Here is a 12969-nt window from a genome sequence, read left to right as displayed (position 1 = left end):
AAGTTGAGAGGCTATTCTGGAAGCCATTGAGGGAACAGAGTGTAACCAACTGCAGATTGTGACTAAACAATGCCTGTCATCGGGGCTCCAAGACCATACTTGGGTCATTCCATCACAATGGTGAATCACAGAGAAGGTTGAGAATACCAGTGTTGCTCATAGAGTATCAACGAAGCTCACAATCTACAGCGTTTTCCCCAGAGCAGACAGTGACCCTCTGGTAATGAGTTGAGTGGGAAGCTTGAATCAAAGACTGCACAGGTTCTGCGACAAGCAAGGCCGTGACTTCCTGGATTTGCACAACTGGATTCAGAGCTATAGGTTCACATAAATGGGTTATGTGTGCACTACACGTCAGAGGCTCCTACTGAGGTAGCTGACTATCTGTGAGGTGCACACTATGCTTTTTAGATTAGGCAACCCTCCATCCAGTCCAGACGATTGGACGCCCTTAAGTATCAGTGTAAGATTAAAAGAAAGGCCCCTTAACAGGCATAAGTATTAAAACCTAGCAGTTAACTGCCAAAGCATTCACAACAAAGTGCCGGAGTTTGAAACATTCTCAAAAAGCAGTGAAGCTCACATAATATTAGGTACAGATAGAGCTGGTCAAAACCCAAAGTTGACAGCAGTGAGATTTTTGGGGAAAATTTATATAAAGGGAAATGTAGGTTGTGCGCAGGGTGCCCATAATTAAACTTACAGTTTCAAAATGCTGTACAAAGAGAAGAACAGCTCAGAATGACATCAAATTTGAATAGATTATTACTGACACCGGGGGAAACAACATGGAACAAAATTTAACAAATATTTTATCACTAGATGGCACTGCAAGCACCTTACGATAAATGGTGTTGGCTACAAATGACAGAAGAATCGCTATACAACAGCTACGCTTTGAGTTGCACATTACACCATCCCTACTGTTCAATGTGCATGATTGCACAAGTTTAACAGTCAACAGTCGTGGCAATGTTTGTTAGGTAAGCCCACCCACCGTGGCAATGCTGTACCACATCAGATGGGAAAAATCGGCTTTTAAGTGTCCTGAGGCTAAAAACCATATAAAAAGCAAAATGATACCAATATTTAATTGTCCTTGCGCCAACAACCATATAAAAGGCAAAATGGCATCAGTTTTTAACTGTCCTGAGGCAAAAAACTGCATAAAAAGCGAAATGAGATGAGTTTCTAATGAAAGGAAACAATGTGGTTCAGAGAGCTGATGGCTATGTCACAGTGGTAACACCAGTTCCTGTCAGATCACTGACGTTAAAGCTCTGTCAGGCTGGGTTAGAGCTTAGATGGGTGACTGTTGGGGTCTACCATGCACTGTTGGCAATGGGGTGCACTCAGCCCTCGTGAGGCCAATTCTTGAGGTACCTGACTTAGATAAAGCAGTTCTGGCAACAAAAACTGACAATGGCCAGGAGAGAAATGTGCTGATCACATGCCCCTCCATATTCACATCCAGTTATGGCTATCGGCTGAGGGTGACACAGTGGTTGGTTGGTACCGTTGGGGCTTTCAAAGCCTCACAGCTAGTTTATATGCTTCCAAAGACCTTTCAAGTCTCAGACATCTATGATGTATATATGCAGACTGAAATGGTGAATGAAAATTTGTACCAAGCCGGGATTCAAACCCAGATCTGTTGCGCACTAAGCAGATGCACCAACCACTACACCACCATGGCATAGTGGCTTTACACAACTGCACATACCACCCTAGCATACCTACCTCCTCAATCCACATTTCCATTAATGTCTCAGCCCAGTTGGTATTCCCCCTAACTCCAACAGCAATGCAGAGGCTCTCCAACTGTATTGGTAATCAACTAGTTCCCTATAGATTTCTGGTCCATAATTTTGTATTAATTCTAAATAGGTGTCTAGTTAAAATAAGTATTGTTTTTAGACTGACCAAAACATTGAGAGTAGAGTTCTCTTCTCATTGGACAGATACCAACTTGTCTTGCCTGTTTTTCTTGTAGCAAAGAATTCAGTTTTTCATTTAGTCTCTCAGCATCCGTACGATCAGCTCTAGCAGCTGACACCTGCCCAGGTCAAAGAAAAAGTGCATTAAGAAACTGTGAAAAGAGCACATTTTATATTATTTTAAATAATACACTAATAGCAAATTTAAGTCAATTTACATGTATATTCATACTCAAGGAGATAATTTGACAGATCAAAGACAGTTCAAACTAGTGATTACTAAATTGCAGCATAGCAAACTACAGATTTCTCCCTATTGGAGTAAAGAGAAAAGATTTGGCAGAGAAAAACAAAAAGTATAGAAATGAACATATAAGGATACAAGAAATGTCTGCTTGGTGGGTTGAAGGACAGAAGCAAATCTAGTCAGACAGAATGAAGTGAATGATCTTAATCTTTTAATACCAAGTCATTTCTTTACCTCTAGAAAGACATAAATGGACGAAGGCCTAGAGCTGTGTAGGAACAAGCAAGAACCTGAGAAGTATATCAACCAGAGTGCCTAGTGGTGTGAAACAGGATAACACAGAGAAGTAACGAATTGTGCAAGATACCCTCACCAGTCTAGGAATATTTAGGGATTTATTTTAAATTTTTTATTTCCAGGCTCCAGCCAAGTTTTTACAAATGCCCCTCCCCAGCAGCTTCCTCCAGCACTAATGTGTAAGCCTGCCTGCCTTTTAGGACAGAGCCGCCTGAGTCCAGTATAAGTTGCTGAGTCCAATGTCACCACTTTTCCTGCATCTCTGCTGAATTAACTGGCAGTGACATGTCACCATTAGCCAGTACATAGCATGGGAGGTGAATCATGTACGTGGTTGCTGGAAGATCCTGTGGCACAGAGAGCAGCTGCTTTGCTCTCTTATAATCAGACAGAGCAGATGCTCTCTGTTTCCAGGCTTCATCCAGAGAGGACAGCCTAGTGCCCTTTCCCTGTGTTTGCTCATCAGGACCAGCCACCAATAAAATGAATGTGAACTGCTATCACTTCTGTCCCCTATTTCTCTTATTTTTATCTCTGCCACCCAAGACTGGTAGTCAACCTTCACCTCAGCCCACAAGGCAAGGCCTTCTGTATTCCATAAGTTCAGAATATACAAAGTGTTTCCTTGCCACCTCCCTTCCTGTACCCACCCATCCTGCTTTGCAACATGTACAAAGTGGAAAGTGAAGTCAGATTCACAATCCTAACCAACTTTTGGTCTGACAGAAGGCCGTTAAAATTTCTGGTTCACACACAACGTTGTGTAGGCAGTGAAAAAAACATTGTTCCTGTACTCTGTTGTAAGCCTGACTGCTATGGTGTGCCAGCCCCTTTGACAGAGAATGCGTCACCATGGGGCATTCCAGTGCTGGAGGCAGAGTTTACCATGCTGCTTGCAGCCCACCTGTGAGCCAGCACAACCAAGCAAACGGGGTGTGCCAGCTTATGCCATACCGGGTGCATTTGTCTGCTGCAATGCTGGACCCTGTGTCATCAACAAGTCATCCGCATGCATGGGGCATGAAAAACCACGTGTCGCATTTTTGCCACCCCTGACAGGAGCAACCTCTAAAGTTACCACGGCAGGTTTGCACCTGGTGCCACCTGAAGGCATCATCCACCGGCTGCGTGTTGCCCACCTGCACAGCCAACCATTGTCACCAATCCGGTGAGTTCCACATGGCTGGCCACGCTGACTTGACACCTCGCCACCTGTGGCACTGGTACGTGGGTATCGCGTGTGTACAGCCCTTGGCCACCTGTACCTACTGCCACCCTCCATGTGTCACTTGGCATTGCCCACCACAGCATTTGGCATGTCATTACATGAAATAATTATTAATTTTGATACAAGTTACATTTTACAATAATACACAAAACTCTATTTTTTTTAACGTACAAAATTAATGTCACAGAATCAATCTGTAAGACTTCTTTTGAAAAATCATCTCTACATTGGTCAGTCTTGCGTTTAAGTTGTTACCACGTGGTGAGACAGTCCCAGTTTAGTCTCGTCCTCTATTGTGAAATAATGACGAATGTTAAATATATAAATCTGATCTGCAAAAACAAGGTGATGAAAGCCATGTCAAATATTGTTTGGAACTCAAGAAAGACAGCAAAATAAATCAGCAACAGTAAAAAAAATTAGTATTTCAGTCATTTCAAAACAAACCCTACATTTATGGAATATCTAAATGAAATTTAACTGCCTTAGACACTGATGCTGCAACAAGACTTTTCCGTTTTCTACCACTGCTACTGTCATGATTTTTATGCCATTGCAATAAATGTCGTTACACAAAATATGCAAGGCTAATAATTCTTCATTACAATTGATTATTAACAATTAATCAACAGTAGTGGTGGATTTATAAACAACAATATGGAATAAGTAGACTGCTACTTGTATCATGAAGCAGACTTTGAGCTGCAGACAGGTACAATGAAAAATGTTGTTAAATTAATTAAGCTTTAGGACAAAGTCCTTCTTCTGAAACAGAAAACACACACGCATTCACAGAAGCACAAAACACACACACACACACACACACACACACACACACACACACACACACACACACGTGGCCACTGTCTCCAGGCGTTGGGTTTCCAGCTATACCATCCTGGACATTCCATCATTTCAGCAGATAGCTTAGACTGAAAACATTTAAAATTTAAATTCTTAAAATTGCACCTGGTTAATCACAATTTGCGAAAAGAGCAAAATAGTCATAAGCTGTAAATAAAACAACACTATAGTACATCTGTGACAACATTCTGTGGAATATAGCATTTCATTACACCCACTTTGCATCATACCGACCAACGTGTCATGGATGATGTGTAAGAGATGGAGGAAAGTGAGAGGGAGGAAGGAAAGGCAATGACACTGTTCAGTATTAAAATGTAACAGATATATTGTGTAAAAGATGTACTACAATTAATTGAAAACTTAAGGTAACAACTGACTATTTGGCCATCTTCAGGAAGCAACTGACTAGGTTCTGGAAGGGACACTGGTTCTTAGGCAACCAAACATTGCAAGTGAAGATACAATCGCTTGCACACAGTGTTGTGCATCAAACTTGTTTCTTAAGTTGAAATTACACTTTTCACTATGGCCAATGTTAAGTGCAATAAACTATTAAATGACACAATATTATAGTTTATACATTTTTCCCTTGAGATACTGTTAATCTGAGTACAATTCATTTATGTTGTGCAACAAACATATTATTTTAACATTGTAAACTCAACTTTAGGCAACGGACAGTGTTATACACAATAATTAGAATACATAATCTTACATTATTACATGTTATATGGTTATGATGCCACAGTTTGTCAGGTTGTGACATTGGTTGAGAATTATCTAGCTGAGCACTAGTAACCTATATTGAGAAACAGACATGTTTTACATTGCAAATAACATTTTTATGCAATGGGCAATACTGAACATGGTACATGGTTAAAATATACAATATTAAAGTATTACAAGTCATATTGTTCAAGTTTGTCTGTCGGGGAGTATGAAATTATGTTGTTTTGTGTAGCAGTATGTGTCATTGTGCCGGTTTGTGGGTACGTGGCTGATTGATAGATCATGTGAAGCTTAAAAGTGGGGATGTGTTCAGCTGTAATTATTCATTTAGAACTAGCTGTGGATTTTGAGATAAACGCCTGTTTACCTCAAGTGCTTCTAATAGGCCGCATGTAGTATTTCTATGTGGATCTGGTATTTGTGTCCTTCCTTCAGCACACGTTCAACGAAGGTGGAGTCTGACTTCTGTAATCTCCAGCTGTGTTTGTTTTCAATCAGCCTCAGTGTTACAGTCCTGCCTGTCTGACCAACATATAGTTTGTTGCAGCCATTGCAACTGATTTTGTAAACACCACTGTTACTTGCTAAATCTGTTTATTCCTTGCTGTTGAATAGGATATGAGCTGTAGTGCCTATATGTAAAATTAAGTTTTGTAATTGCAGGATTTGAGGGTTTTGCCTAATTTGTCAGACAGCTTTCCTAAGTATGGATAGTACACCAGTTGGTTTTAGATATGACTGTTGTTGCAGAGGGGGCATACACATAGAGTAACATTTTTCTCCTTTGTTTTTTTGTGTAAAATGCTGTCAATTAATTCAGGGTACAGCCATTGTTTGATGCAGTACATTTAATGGTGTATAATACTGTTTGAAAATTTTGTTTTGACATTGGTATGGATGTAAGACAATTTACTATGGAATGGAAGTCAGCATGTTTGTGTGGTACTGGGTGTTGTGAACATGAGGGTATTACAGCATCTGTTGTGGTGGGGTAAATTTTAAAACTATGTGTATTTGTAGTGATATCTGTGTGAGGTCTAAGAAGTTAATGGATTTTTCACAAATCTCCATGGTAAAGTGTATGTTTTTGTAATGTCTTGTTCTACCACAAAGTAACGTAAGAATCCATAAATAAGATTAATTTAAAACTACAAAGAAATTTAGACAATTCATCTAAAGTGAGACCTGACCCTCTGTGTCATAATCAGACTCAAGTCCAAATCTGAAAACAGTCATTGATGAAGAGCAATATTAGCATCGACAGCACATTTACTATGAACACTAATGTACAGACAGAACTGAACTGAGCTGCTGGATGGTGATTGCTGGTTTTCACACAAACAGGAGATAGTCTAGAATATACAAAAATTACAAACATATGAAATTATGAGAACTTTCCAGAAATGATAAATATTAAATAACAATCAACTGTTGGTGGTTGGGATTGAACTACTAGTGATCTGCAGCTTGCCAGCCAGTGATGCTAGCCACTATGCCGTACTGCATGCACCATAGCTTATGGAATTGTTTCCTCTCTTGGAGAAAAAAGGCCCATTGTTCCATAGGTTCTCATCAGAGATGACTGCAGCCCCCTGGATCTAGATCTTGTCAGTGGTCCTCTGTACAGCAGCAATGGCAAATCCTCACATCCTGGTCATGTTGTCGCATTGCCTTCACTATGGTGAGCATCAGAAGTACCTGCTCCTGTACAAACTCCACAATCACTGTGTGAGTCTTCGGTTTCCTTGATCCTCAGAAGTGTAGGAGGGCTTCATATGGAGGACATGGATGATGTCCCTGTGCTTTACCTTCTTTACAAGGGGTTATAATTCTCGACATCATATGTGACATCTACAAGCAATAAAAGATACAGTACAGTCACTATAATAACTTCTCCAATAGTCCATACTAAGTCTTCTGTGCTGTATCTCATTGCCCAGTGGTTGGCTCTTGATCTTTCTGCTGTGTGTCCAGGAACCCTATGTGATTCAGCTGTCTTGTTCCCTCAGTGAAGGTGATGAGATGTTACACATAGTCATCCTGAGTATCACCCTGTTGAAACAGGAACAATGTATCTACTGTCATTTTGGCCTCACTGCCATGGAGCAGAAAGAATGGTATGAATCATGCTGTGTTGCAGGACTTGAGAAGATCTTAGCACCTCCTTAAGGACAAGAGATGGTCTTACTAGGACTTCATTCTAAAGAAAAATTGGCATCTCCCTGCAGTAGTTATTGCAAGGTATGTGTCTTGGTACAGAAGTCATTCTGAGAAAACTTCTCACATGACAGATGTGCCAAGATGTCAGAAAATCTGTGACTGCTTTCTCCGTATTGGGATACACTCTATCACCTTCACTAGATGCCCAAGATTTTTAATCCTTAGTTGCCAAAGAGACAGTTTTTCAGATTCAGGCAGATGTCTGCAGTCTGAACATACTTCAGCATGGTTGTAAGGTGGCTTAGACGTTCTTCGAAAGTCTTAAAAAAAATGAGTTTCATTCCTATAGCAAAGATGAGCCACCCATTTTAGTTGTCAAAGCAGGTTGCAGATCATACAATTGAAAGTGAATGGAGCTTTCAGAGTCTACATGGCATAAATTTGAGCTCATAGAGCCATTGCATTTCATGAAGTCATTCTTTTCCCTGACTGATTTATCAACCTTGATTCACCAGTAGTCTGTCTGCATAGTTGAGAAATACTTTGCTCCTTTCAAGAAGTCTAGGATCACACACTGTATCGCCAGGCCACCAAGAGCTGTTGCAGGACGAAGTGATTCATGAATCCAGTTATATGGGTCCTTCTGTGTATAGTGATTTTATGACTATGATGAGTGGGGCCTGAAGATGGCATCAATATATTGTCGAAACTGGTAGCACATAGAAGTTCATAAAATAAAAAACATTTCTACAATACATACGGCTGTTGGTAAATTATTACATCAAGAAGTTCATTCCATTGTGTAGAGATCTGCAGTGTTACACAAAGATATTTGATTATCATGACTGTGTCAAGCAGCACACTGCCAATGCTGTAATCGAACATTATGATATTGTTTTTCGTACTCGTCTGCATTAACTTATATTTTTCTACATTTAGAGGAAACTGCCATTCATCACACCAACTACACTCCTGGAAATGGAAAAAAGAACACATTGACACCGGTGTGTCAGACCCACCATACTTGCTCCGGACACTGCGAGAGGGCTGTACAAGCAATGATCACATGCACGGCACAGCGGACACACCACGAACCGTGGTGTTGGCCGTCGAATGGCGCTAGCTGCGCAGCATTTGTGCACCGCCGCCGTCAGTGTCAGCCAGTTTGCCGTGGCATACGGAGCTCCATCGCAGTCTTTAACACTGGTAGCATGCCGCGACAGCGTGGACGTGAACCGTATGTGCAGTTGACGGACTTTGAGCGAGGGCGTATAGTGGGCATGCGGGAGGCCGGGTGGACGTACCGCCGAATTGCTCAACACGTGGGGCGTGAGGTCTCCACAGTACATCGATGTTGTCGCCAGTGGTCGGCGGAAGGTGCACGTGCCCGTCGACCTGGGACCGGACCGCAGTGACACACGGATGCACGCCAAGACCGTAGGATCCTACGCAGTGCCGTAGGGGACCGCACCGCCACTTCCCAGCAAATTAGGGACACTGTTGCTCCTGGGGTATCGGCGAGGACCATTCGCAACCGTCTCCATGAAGCTGGGCTACGGTCCCGCACACCGTTAGGCCGTCTTCCGCTCACGCCCCAACATCGTGCAGCCCGCCTCCAGTGGTGTCGCGACAGGCGTGAATGGAGGGACGAATGGAGACGTGTCGTCTTCAGCAATGAGAGTCGCTTCTGCCTTGGTGCCAATGATGGTCGTATGCGTGTTTGGCGCCGTGCAGGTGAGCGCCACAATCAGGACTGCATACGACCGAGGCACACAGGGCCAACACCCGGCATCATGGTGTGGGGAGCGATCTCCTACACTGGCCGTACACCACTGGTGATCGTCGAGGGGACACTGAATAGTGCACGGTACATCCAAAATCATCATCGAACCCATCGTTCTACCATTCCTAGACTGGCAAGGGAACTTGCTGTTCCAACAGGACAATGCACGTCTGCATGTATCCCGTGCCACCCAACGTGCTCTAGAACGTGTAAGTCAACTACCCTGGCCAGCAAGATCTCCGGATCTGTCCCCCATTGAGCATGTTTGGGACTGGATGAAACGTCGTCTCACGCGGTCTGCACGTCCAGCATGAACGCTGGTCCAACTGAGGCGCCAGGTGGAAATGGCATGGCAAGCCATTCCACAGGACTACATCCAGCATCTCTACGATCGTCTCCATGGGAGAATAGCAGCCTGCATTGCTGCGAAAGGTGGATATACACTGTACTAGTGCCGACATTGTGCATGCTCTGTTGCCTGTGTCTATGTGCCTGTGGTTCTGTCAGTGTGATCATGTGATGTATCTGACCCCAGGAATGTGTCAATAAAGTTTCCCCTTCCTGGGACAATGAATTCACGGTGTTCTTATTTCAATTTCCAGGAGTGTAGAAATTTTGTCCAAGTCAGCTTGTCTCCGCCTACAGCCACTCAATGATGACATGCTCCCATACACCACAGCATCATTAGCAAATGGCCACAGATAGCTGCTCATCCTGTCTGCCAGATCATTTATGTATTTAGACAACCAGGGCAGTCATATAACACCTCCCTGGGGCACTGCAGACAATACCCTTGTCTCTGATGGATACTCACTTAAAAAAGACAGTGTACTGGGTTCTATTACTTCAGAAGTATTTGCACCACTCACATATCTGGGAACCTATTATGTATACATCCACAGTCCATACGATATAATGTGGGAAAAGAGCAAGCTGAGTTTTGCATGAGCAATGCTTTCTAAATCCATGCTGATTCGGGGACAGAAGCATTTCTGTCTCAAGGAAATTTATTATAATCAAACTCTTGTAAGCCTGAGCAGCTTTTTTCATCAACAAAAACTTCTCAATTTAACTGAGCATCTTGATGGATGACTGAAAGTGGATGACTGGAACTCATCTCACTGATGATGGAGGGACAACAATGTCTTCAATGGTAAACAGCAGCCCAGAGCAATCTTTGTTATGTGTGCTTGATGAAATAGCTCCAGCACTCTGGATCCCTGATGTTCCACAGTCTATGACTGCTTGTGATGCCTGCAAGAAGTCTCAAGGAGAGTAACATTATGACTATCTTCTGCTAAAATGACAAATCTGAAGGGCTGCCATCTGTTGTTGATAGTCTTGCAATACATGTTCCTGTTTGCTGGGTGTATTTCCTGTTTGCAACTTTCAGTGCAGTTGCTTTCATATCATGGTACATAGTTATTTTTGATTGACAATGAGAAGCATTCTACCCATGATCTAGGTGTAGCATGTTTGATTACCAATCAAATTTTCCTCAGTCCCGGGTTCCAACCACGCCACCACTTAAATTTTGAATACAACTCATCAGCAATGGTAGCCAAAGGCTTCCAGCATAAGAATCATCCTCATTCTGCCAACGGTCTTGTCATAGAGGGCAGAGCAGTGCGCAGGGATTCAGGGCTTCTCTTGCCACTGGAGTGGAAAACTACCACTAAAGATGAAAGAATCAGCAATGACATGAGGAGCACAAGGCAATCAAAACCACTGCATTACAGACACATAATGTGTATCCATAGGACATGTGGCCTCTAATTGAAAAAGTGTCATGACGATTTCTCCATTGGCAAAAGATTCTGGAATAGTCCCCCATTCAGACCTCTGGGAGGGGCTGTCAAGGGGGAGGTAACCATGAGAAAAAGATTGAAAAACCAACAAAGGAAAAATGTTCTGTGAGTTGGCGTTTGGATTGTCAGAAGTTTGAACATGGTAAGGAAACTGAAAAGGGAAATTCTTAGGCTCAATCTAGATATAGTATGAGTCGGTGAAGTGAAATGGAAAGAAGAGAAGAATTTCTGATCAGATGAGTATAGGGTAATATCGGCAGCAACAGAAAATAGTATAACGGGAGTAGGATTTTTTATGAATAGGAAGGTAGGGCAGGGAGTGAGTTATGTGAACTGTTCAGTGACAGGGTTGTTCTCCTCAGAATCAGCAGTAAACCAACACCAAGAATGATAGTACAGGTATGCATGCCATCATCGCAGGCAGAAGATGAAGAGATAGAGGAAGCATAGGGGGATATTGAATGGGTAATTCAGTACATAAAGGGTGATAAAAATCTAATTGTCATGGGGGATTGGAATGCTGTTGTAGGGGAAGGACCAGAAGAAAGGGTTAGGGCAGAATATGGGCTTGGGCCAAGGAATGAGAGAGGATAAATTTCAGTTAGTAATCACAAGTGGAGAAGATATACTTGGAAAAAGCTGGAAGATACAGGAAGATTTCAGTTAGATTACATCATGGTCAAATAGAGATTCCAGTATCAGATATTGGATTGTGTGGCATACCCAAGAGCAGATATAGACCCAGGTCACAATTTAGCAGTGATGAAGAATAGGCTGATGTTTAAAAGACTACCCAGGAAGGATCAATATGCAAAGATGTGGGAATCGGATGTACTAAGGAATGAAGAGATGTGCTTGAAGTCTAAGACTATAGATACTGTGATGAGGAATAGCTCAGTAGGCACTTCAGTTGAAGAGGAATGGACATATCTAAAAAGGGCAATCACGGAAGTTGAAAAGAAAAACATAGGTATAAAGAAGGTAACTGCGAAGAAACCATGGGTAGCAGAAGAAATACTTCAGTTGATTGATGAAAGAAGGAAGTGCAAAAATGTCCAGAGAAATTGAGCAATACAGAAATACACGTCGCTTAAGAATGAAATAAACATGAAGTGCAGGTAAGATAAGGAAAAATGGCTCCATGAAAAATGCCAAGAAATCGAAGAAGAAATGATTATTGGAAGGACTGACTCAGCATATAGAAAAGTCAAAACAATCTTCAATGAAATGAAAAGCTAGGGTGGTAACAGTAGCAGTGCAATCATAATTCCATTGTTAAATGAAGAGAAGTGAGCAGATAGGTGGAAAGAATACACTGAAGGCCTCTGTGATGGGGAAGACTTGTCTGATGCAACAGAACAATTAACAAGTCGATATAGAAGAGATAGGGCGTACAGTATTAGAATCAGAATTTCAAAGAGCTTTGGATAACTTAAAATCAAATAAAATGTATTTGGACAGATAAAGAATCTACTCACCAAGTGCTGGCAGAATACACATATAACAGAAGATGTGTTCTGCCATCGTTTGGTGAGTAGATTTTTTATCTATACAATTACACTATATTGTCAAAAACTGATTGTTTTCATTGTTAAAATCAAATAAGGTAGAAGATAACATTCTATCAGAATTTCTAGATATTCAAAATTCTGAGGAATATTGGGGTAATGTATGGGGAGAGTGGGTAAAATACAACATGCACAAGATCCAAGAGGGAATAATAAAGAGTGGAAGACCAAGAATGAGGTGCTGATTCAAGAGGGTGCAATTACTGTGCTGCACATGTTAGCTGCATATTTAGCCTTATTTGTAATTTTTCCTTTAGGAATGGTCAGTTTCCTGAATGATTAAAGTACTCAGTAGCAAAGCCGCTTGATAAAAAGTGAGAAAAGGATAATGTAGACAATTTTAGA

The 12969-nt window shown here is 41.8% G+C and overlaps 1 protein-coding gene across 1 annotated transcript in view; it reads right to left on the bottom strand.

Annotated features, from left to right (window-relative positions):
• The window catches only part of LOC126149548 (33 kDa inner dynein arm light chain, axonemal-like), a 126622-nt gene that overhangs the window by 87779 nt on the left and 25874 nt on the right, over positions 1–12969 (bottom strand). Inside the window, exon 3 of the mRNA XM_049915821.1 lies at positions 1924–2056. Within this exon, the coding sequence (XP_049771778.1) occupies positions 1924–2056 (133 nt within the window). The remainder of the gene's footprint in view (positions 1–1923; positions 2057–12969) is intronic.

The sequence above is a fragment of the Schistocerca cancellata genome, chromosome 2, assembly GCF_023864275.1.
Source record: "Schistocerca cancellata isolate TAMUIC-IGC-003103 chromosome 2, iqSchCanc2.1, whole genome shotgun sequence".
NCBI classification, from domain to species: Eukaryota; Metazoa; Arthropoda; class Insecta; order Orthoptera; family Acrididae; genus Schistocerca; species Schistocerca cancellata.
This window is presented reverse-complemented; position numbering and strand designations above follow the sequence as displayed.